At 38.1% G+C, this 9,444-nt stretch overlaps 1 protein-coding gene across 6 annotated transcripts in view; it reads left to right on the top strand.

Moving 5' to 3' along the window:
- Positions 1-8,495, top strand: part of LOC311039831 (protein PHTF2) — a 49,350-nt gene extending 40,855 nt beyond the window's left edge. For 5 of the 6 annotated variants that reach the window (XM_084049828.1, XM_084049830.1, XM_084049832.1 and 2 more), the window contains 4 exons: positions 154-309; positions 696-791; positions 1,008-1,133; positions 4,231-8,495. In XM_084049828.1, the coding sequence (XP_083905954.1) occupies positions 154-309; positions 696-791; positions 1,008-1,133; positions 4,231-4,251 (399 nt within the window). In that variant the 3' untranslated portion in view covers positions 4,252-8,495. The remainder of the gene's footprint in view (positions 1-153; positions 310-695; positions 792-1,007; positions 1,134-4,230) is intronic. The other variant, XR_014600204.1, reaches the window with a different exon arrangement.
- The last annotated feature ends 949 nt before the right edge of the window (positions 8,496-9,444 follow it).

Consider the following 9,444-nt stretch of genomic DNA (forward strand, 5'->3'; position numbering starts at 1 on the left):
AAATTTGTAAATTAATTTCATCAAGGGAAATCAGTTGAAAGTCCAAATCTTTCAAAATATCTCTACTCATCCCTTTCACTTCCCACTCTTGCTCTCTCTCTTATCTCCCTCATGCCCCCCCCCCCCTTTCTCTCTCTCTCTCTCTCTCTGTAGTTGCTTCATGTTCATGAGACGTTCCTTTCCAGTCACTATAACTGGGAGTTGTTGATCTGGTGTACCAGTCTGTCTCTGTTCCTGCTGCGATTTGTCACGCTGGGATCTGAGACCAGCAAGAAATACAGCAACACATCTATTCTGTTGACAGAGCAGGTGTGCACACACACACACACACACACACACACACACACACACACACACACACACACACACACACACACACACACACACACACACACACACACACACACACACACACACACACACACACACACACACACACACAAACAAACAAACAAACAAACAAACAAACAAACAAACAAACAAACAAACAAACAAACAAACAAACAAACAAACAAACAAACAAACAAACAAACAAACAAACAAACAAACAAACAAACAAACAAACAAACAAACAAACAAACAAACTCACAGTTCAACATCAGTTTTGATCAGTAACGTGTTTTTCAGATAAAATATAATTTGGAATACATTTCCATCTATGACAATTGTATATTTTGTGTGTATGTGTGTCTCAGATTAACTTGTATCTAAAGATGGAGAAGAAACCAAACAAGAAAGAGGAGTTGACTCTGGTGAACAACGTCTTAAAACTGGCTACTAAACTACTGAAGGTACATGTCGGTCTGTCTGTCGGTCTGTCGGTCTGTCTGTCTGTCTTTATGATAATATTTAGACGTAAGCCTAATTTGGCAAACACGGCATGTTTTTCACTTGAACATCAGTTGTTTTCGGCAAGCAGCACTGCCATATGATGACGTATCAGACTGCACTCGATCCTGTAAGTGCCATTGATCTAATCTCTCTTGACTCTCTCCATCTCTCCGTAGGAGTTGGATGCTCCGTTCAGACTGTACGGTCTGACTATGAACCCTCTGTTATACAACATCACCCAGGTGGTCATTCTGTCTGCTGTGTCTGGAGTCATATCAGACCTGCTGGGATTCAACCTCAAGGTCAGAGAGAAACATTTTCATCAGCGTTTGTTTCTCTGTTCTATTGTCAAGGCTTTATTTGGCATCAAAGGTCCTCTCCTTTCATGCCAGTAAAGTCAAATGTTATTTAATTGAACTGAGTTGGTTGAGCGTGTACATACTGTACGCGCACGCACAGGTGTTTGTGTGTGTGTGTGTGTGTGTGTGTGTGTGTGTGTGTGTGTGTGTGTGTGTGTGTGTGTGTGTGTGTGTGTGTGTGTGTGTGTGTGTGTGTGTGTGTGTGTGTGTGTGTGTGTGTGTGTGTGTGTGTGTGTGGGGCATCACACATACAATGTGTCTCAGAGAAAAAGAGTGATAAAGTATATTGTTTGTATTTTTTGCATATCATTTCACAGTTTCATCATATCATGTGTGTGTAAAAGTTATTACACCCTAACTAACCCATTTTGAATTTGCTAAACGTGTTAGTCCATTTGGGTTAACCCATTGAGACCTGAAGCCGATTCTACATGTCTCCTAAATCTCAACAGTATTCTGAAAAACGTATGTTTCTATATCAGTGGTGCTCAATCTTTTTCATGTCAAGGACCCCCAAAATGATATGTATTTGGCCGCTGACCCCCATCAAAATATGTTGTTCCAGGGACCCCCCAGAAGCAAAGATTTGAGTAAAAAATGTTCGCTTTGATTTGCACACATTTTCACGATTTTTCAAAAATAGCAGAAGCTCGTAGCGCCCAAAGTATAAAATAATGCTTTTTTTGCTCAAATCTAAAAATGAAACAGTTCCAGGTCTTAATGGGTTAAATGTCTTGGCTGCCACCGCTCTCTACCTCTCATTCTCTTTCTCTCTCTGTCCGTTTTTCTCTCTCTCCCTCTATTTCTTTTCTTTGTCTCTTTTTAGCCGCATGCTGAAAGCATAGCGGCTCTATATTCAGTCTGACTCTAACCCGACACATGTCCGACATGTTTGCAACACTTTTTTTGCGTGATTGGCTGTCGTTTAAGCCAATGGGCGCCCTCGTCCTCCCAAGCTATGGGACTAGACACGCCTCTCTCAGTGGATTCGTCTGAGCGCTAGCCGAATTTGGCTAATAGTTAGCTTGTATGCTTGTATGATGTTACTAACTGTTTTTAGCCAAACGCGGTAATGACCACTCAGAGATGCTCGTAGGCCTGCGTCCTGCGTCGCTGACGCACCATATTGCGAAAGGATGCATTCATGACACCGTCGTTGCGTCCATGGGACGCATTAGGTAATAGCTCCGATAATATATAATATTTGTCAGCCAGCTGTGATCTGCATGGACTCTCTCGGTTAGACACCGTTGGTGGAGAAGTATAACTCGGTTAGACACCGTTGTACTGGAGAAGTATAACTCGGTTAAACGGCGTTGTGTGGCAGCAGCAGCAGCACAGCCCCTCGCTGTTAGTCTACGCTACTCACAGAGAGAGAGAGAGTCGCATGAGGAGCTGGTTGAGACCTGCTCTTAAACGTGTTAAAACGTCTTGGATAGACCACTGTCTGGAATAATAACTGATCATCATACATACAGGTCTACTACTACTAATCTTTGTTGGTGTTGTCTAAGGCTGAACGATTAATCGTTTTCAAACCAAAATCGCGATTTGAAACCACGCGATTAGCTAATCGCAAAGGCCCCCCCCCCCCCCCCCCCCTCCCCCCCTCCCCCCCTCTCTCTCTCTGTCCCTCTCATAGAGTTAGGTCCCTCCGTCGGCTGCGAGTATTTAAAGTTTGTCGAACGGCCGTGTCGCGCGTAGCGGTAAAACATTATTTTCGGTGCAACACAAGTAGTGTAGTAGTAGTGTTGCTCCTATCTATGTTTGTTTCTGTAAGTGTAACTTATATTTTTCCCATCATTATTAAACTATTTCTGTTGGATGCTGTGATCTGATGTAAACAATACGATGCACAGGACTTCCTGGTCAGTGTTGCCAGGTTTTGTGAGAGAAATAAGCAACCCTGTCTATGAAAACAAGCCCAAAACAAAAGAAGCGACTATGAACTGTATCTTTGTCACTTATGTACAGTGGTGGAAAAAGTACTCAAATTTTGTACTTAATAAAAGTATCAATACTGCAATGTAGAAGTACTCTGTTACAAGTAAAAATCCCAAATTCAAAATTGACTTGAATAAAAGTAGGCCTACAAAAGTATTGGAATCAAAATTTGTACTTCCATGTACTGTTATGTACTGTCATGTACTGTTCTCATGTCTTACTAAATAAAGTACATCAATCAATCAATCAATCAAATGTAAAGTACCAAAAGTACTTGTGTTTGAAAATAGCAGATCTACAAGCTCACAACGCGTCGCATCGCGGCGAGTTGTGAGCTTGTAGATCGGCTATTTTCAAATTACCTATGTATAAAATAGGGCTAAAGTGGTTAATGTAGGTTTTATAATATTATAATTTATATCTGCAAAGTAACTAGTCACTAAAGTTCTCAAATAATTGTAGTGGAGTAAAAGTACAATATTTGCCTCTGAGATGTAGTGGAGTTGGAGTTAAAGTATTGGAAATTAGAAATACTCAAGTGAAGTACAAATACCTCAAAATTGTACTTAAGTACAGTACTTAAGTAAATGTACTTGGTTACTTTCCACCACTGCGTTATGTATTCTGAGTTTTTCACTTCCAAGGAGTAGTAGTAATACAATGTACAGTAGGAGAGGACTTTGGCTTGTGAGACAAAAAAGTGTTACATTTTAGTTGAATGATAATCTACATAAGCTAAATACTGGATATCAGTAAATATGTTTCTGGAGCCATAAGTGAAAGACCTACTTATTTCACTGCTGTGAATTGTTTACACAAAATGGTAATGTTGTGTTGTTGACAAGATTGGAGCCAAAAAAGCCTGCCGCATGCGGCTTTATTATGACTTGTCATTCTTGTTCCTATCCCTCCCTCCCTCTTTCTCTATCTGTCTCTATGTCTCTCCATGTCTGTCTCTCTCGCTGTCTCTCTGGTCCCACCCCTCATACAATCAAACAAGTTTTCCTGCTTGCTGATTTATGTAAGTTTTTTTATTTTATGGAAATATATTTTGTATTTATTTATTGAAATGTGTTTGTTCTTTGTCTTTCAACAGCTGTGGAAGATCAAATCATGACAATGAACTGAAGACTGACCTGCCTTCTCTCAACATGGAGAACACTGACTGATTAACTGGCTGGTTTCTCAACTAGCTGATGGGAATTCAGGTTAACAGGGTGGCTATTTGGTTATCTGACTGACTGACTGACAAGCTGAGTAGTTAGATGGCTGACCGGTGGACTGACTGACTGACTGACTGACTAACTGACTCATAAGTTAGTCTTGACGTATCAGAGTGTTTTGACTTTCAATGTTCTCACTTTGTGCAATTTACAACTTATTTATTACCCACTCAGTGTTCTAAACTAGGTTTTATTTCATTCTAGTTTGTTTCATATTTTAATGTAGGAGACAAAAGCATACTATCCGTTAACTGTTAAGTGTTATCGTTGTTGTTGTTGTTATTATTGTTATTATTATTATTATTATTATTATTATTATTATTATTATTATGATAATTGTAAACGATCAGGCACGTTGGGGTCAATTCAGTTTTTACCTTGAAATCATGTGATATCACAATTTTAGCCCACATACAAATACTGAGAGCCGTATTTACAGTACAACACACACTCACTTGTGCCCAGTATGTCTGTGAATGTCGTCAGTATTCATTTCTGACAGACCTTTTTGAAAACACTTCCACGTCAGGGTGGAGCATCAGTGCAGCAAGCATGCTGGAAATGGGAATTGTGTGTGTCCTCTCCCAAACATAGTTTTACTCACGTTGCTTTGCGTTTTATTTAATCAGTTTTATTTTAAGGGTGTTTCTAGCAAAACATACAATATCAATCATTTTAATTATAAAGATAACTCAAAGGGGCACTCCGCAGAGTTCATTTCGTCAACAAAAACTAGGATGAAAAATGTTCGTCAACTACCTTTTTGACTGACAAAAACGAAATAAAAACTAGAATGGTAAAATTTCGGGAAATTGCAATTGTGGTTGACCCGACGCGAGTCATGGGTTGTGGCCGCTGGGACCGGAGGAATAGCGTTGGAAGCCATGCAACATGCGATTCAAAATTGGTGCTGATCGGATCCTGCGTTCGTGATATATGGCGTTCTGTTTTTAAGAAATAGACCCCTCCTACTAAATTTGCAAGCCAATTACATTGTCACATCACTATTGAGATCATGTGTATTTCATTTTGAGGGGATTGATCCCCCCAAAAATGTGTTACATTTTGCACATTTGTGGCACCCCCTATGGGTCAAAGTGAAAATGCTATTGGCACGTCTTAGAGTACACAACTCAAATTTGGGGTTGATTGAACCTTTTGTTAATTTTTTGCAAAATAGGCTCCCACTTACTTTGGAAGCCAATTACGGACGAACGGTATGGATTATCAAAATACTGTATGATGAGTTTTTATCACATGGGTGGAGAGATCATGTGTATCACTTTTTGCAAAAAGTGTGTTTTGAAGAAAATTCTAAATGGTAGAATTTATATCTATATCTATCTATATCTATCTATCTAGTCTATATGGGGAGTTACATCATCAAGGAATATTTTGATTTTATGACCTACAGTTCAAGAGTTGTAGGCCAAAGCATAAAGTGGGCTGTTATAGTGCCACCATGAGGCCAACTGATGTAAATTTCTTTTCCTGCATAGGCCACTGGACTATAAACCTCTTTACCTACTGTGGTAGCTGTAACCCTTACAGCTTCAGAGAGAAAGATACTTGAATTGGAGCTGTCCCCTATTCCCATTCTTGTCAATGGGAAAATTGTATTCACAAATACATTAATATAAATTAAGCTATATAACATATTGCTTTGCAAACGATTCCTCATGAAGCCGGTCGATTTGACATGACTTGTGTGTTCCGCCAAAACTGTCGGAGGAGAAGTGCGGCAAACTTTAGTTAATTTCTTTATTATAAAGAAATGCATTTGCCCAAGTACTGTACTTCGTTGCTCCTTGGTGCGACCACACTAACTAATGACATGACAAAAACTATGGCAAAATATACTGACAATTTCGTCAAAGAATAGACTAATGGAGAAGAGATCCAGTAGAACTACAGCATTTAGGTTGAACTACCCGGAAGAAAACTAGCAGGCACATGCAGCACAACAACAATAACATAATCAATGATTAGCTCAATGACAATGAAGAAAAGACAGACAGTCAAATTTCTCATATGATGTGAAGGACAATACCCTTTGTAAATCAAGCGAAAATCTCAGGGAAAACTTTTTAAGTGACATCTGCAGACAAGTAATTCCAAATTGCATTCATGCACACAAGTTAAAGCTGTACTAATTAGAGAAGTGAATGATCCAGAGTTGCTTATCTTAGTTCGTAAATTAAAAGGTCGATTGACATGCTGTATGAATGTAATGTTTCAGTGTCCAAATATCAGTGAAACAAATATGTACTAAAAAGATGAATGTACATTTAAGAATCATTTATGACTAAAACTAATTCCAAATTTGCTGTCAAAATTCACCCTGCAATACGACATGTTAGCATCATTTCCAGGGGGTGTACTTGTACATCAAACTGCCTCACGCTAAGGAAACAGGAGATAGGCGCCTGGCTTACTGTATGGGTCACTTGGCTCAGGAACATTTGCTTCCCAAGGCTACTTGCTTACTTGCAAGGAACCCTAAATTGGATTATGCAAGTTGTGCTTGCTTCTCACGAGGATATGGGGAGTTTTGTCATGATCCAAGTAATCGAGTAATAAAACAAATTTACTGGCCAAAACGTGAAGCGGCCCACCATGAGGCTGCTTATAAAAATAAAAAAACGTAGGTGGAATGTCTTCCTTGGCCTACTGGCGGTGTGCATGAAATGTTTGATGATGATCGGTCCAGCGGTATCCAAGATTAGCTGTGCAGAGACACACACGGTCAGACAAATGTAATATCCGCCTCCTGGCCTTCTGGGAGATAATTATGGGAGATAATTATGGGATTGTATATAGATTGATTATAGACATAGATTTATGAGATTGTCTCAACACAGACCAGTTTCACCAGTTTCACCAAGTCGGTCAAGTATCTGAACTGGAATACAAAGTATGTTCAGATGACATTTCTACTTACTCTAGATGTCTGGTCCCGGGGCCACTGACTGCTGCTAGTTTTCTGTCCCACCAACTAGATTCACCTGGGTCTAGATTTGTCTCCGAAAACCAGCAGTAATTTGGGTCCCCAGGACTGGAATTGAGTAGACCTCAACAGTACTCTGTAGACCTCAATGTAGACCAGACCCAGTGTCTGAAAAGTGAACTGAAAAGGGTTTGCACATTTCATACAATCTTATTGTTCACTGTGGCAGGCAATATCAATTCATTTGAGAAAATGTCTTGAACAGTCATACACATACAATATAGAATGCTTCAGTACAGAGTAAGTCGCTGTTTTATTTTTGATTGGTAAGCTAACAGAAAAGTGAGTTGACCCCAGCTCTGAGCTGTTAAGTTTGAATACGTCTGAACATGTATAATAAAGATATGCACTTTAAAAACAGAGGACAAAAAACTGTTACGTTGCGTTTAAATTTTAAAATGTCATTTTTGCTGTTGGCAGATGACAGATTTCTTTCTGTTTATCTACTTGATTCGCTCAACGTGGTCTGTGTAATCTGTTGAAAGTCACTCTAGCTGCAAACAGAAAACACAAAAACAAACTCATAAATCCAGCATATTATACTGTAATGATCATATCAAACAAAATTATTTTACTTTCATACAAATGTGATATTTGTATGATTTCAATGCTGACGTAAATGGTTGCTTCAATTGTTGAGTTTAGCATTTTATTAAATGCTGAGTTGCAAACATTGAAATGTTTTTCAGTTTGTGAAGAAGACCAAAGTGCTTTCTTTTCTTTCTTTTGTTTTTTTGTCCCTGCTGGAAATGTATTACAGCAAGTGCTTTAAAAGTTGTTGTTTTTTGCCCTTCGGAAATGCTTTAAAATTGTTTTCATGTTGTTGCTATATATATGTATGTATACATGTGTGTATATATATATATATATACTGTATATACATGTGTATATGTATACACACACACACATACGTATGTTTATTTTCGCTTTTTGGCATTGTGCTTTTGTTTTACTCATTTGTGAAGGTGATTCCTCAAGCTCAGTTGAGACGAGAGGGAAACCAATTTACATTGTGTTGTGATTCTGTTTTCAACAATATTTAGGAGGCTGTTCTTTTTTGTTGTGAGCTGGTCTGTCCACAAGATTACATTTTTTTTATAAGAAATATAAAAATAAATGGATGTTGACTTGTACTGACTCATGTTGTTAAACCATCAAATTAATTCACTGTGAGTTTACTTAAAAAGATAAGACACATATAACTAAAATGTAAATTTAAAATATCTTGATATACTTCTTTCACTTAAAGGGCACAATGCCCGTCACAAGTTTATGTCATTTGTCCATGGGTGGTCCAGCCCTATGGAATGTTATTACCATGTCCCAATAAAACAAAACTACAAAACTACTTATAATACTTCCTAAGGTTATTTTGACCATCAAAACTATATTTCAAATGTTTTAGCATATGCATTCCATACGTTCCACAGGGCTGGACCACACGACAATCTGCGACGGGTGTTGTCCCCCTTCAGTAAAACAAATACAAATATAATATTTAAGGTGTTTTAAATTTAAAATGTTAGTTTATACAGAGGGCAATTATAATGTATTAAGGCATATTACCCAGGGATCTCTTTATAACAGGTATTTCAGTCAGGAACACTTCAAAGTAGATTTAACCATTTATTATTTATAAGCAATCCAAAAAACAAGAAATCAGGTCTATGAAAAGATTGGGGCAAAAAAAGCCTGCCGCATGCGGCTTTATTATGACTTTGGTCATTTCTTGTTTTTTTTTTACTCCATACCAGCAGTGGTGGAAAAAGTACTCACATTTTTTACTTATTAAGTATCAATTCTGCAATGTAGAAATAATCTGTAAGTCCGGAATTCAACATTTACCAGTACAAAAGTATTCGTATTAAAATATAAAGTACTGAAAGAAATTAAGTACTCATTTTGCAGAATGTCCCATTTCACAAGTTTCCAAAATGTATAAAAATGCTTTGAAAATAGCAGCTCTACAAGCTCACAAGGCATCGCTTTGCTACTTGTTGTGAGCTTGTAGATCAGCTATTTTCATAGGGCTGTAGTTCTTAATGTATGTTTTGTAATAATAATAAAAATGTACAAAGTA

Source organism: Gymnoscopelus microlampas, assembly GCF_963454915.1.
Source record: "Gymnoscopelus microlampas genome assembly, chromosome: 23".
Classification (NCBI taxonomy): Eukaryota; Metazoa; Chordata; class Actinopteri; order Myctophiformes; family Myctophidae; genus Gymnoscopelus; species Gymnoscopelus microlampas.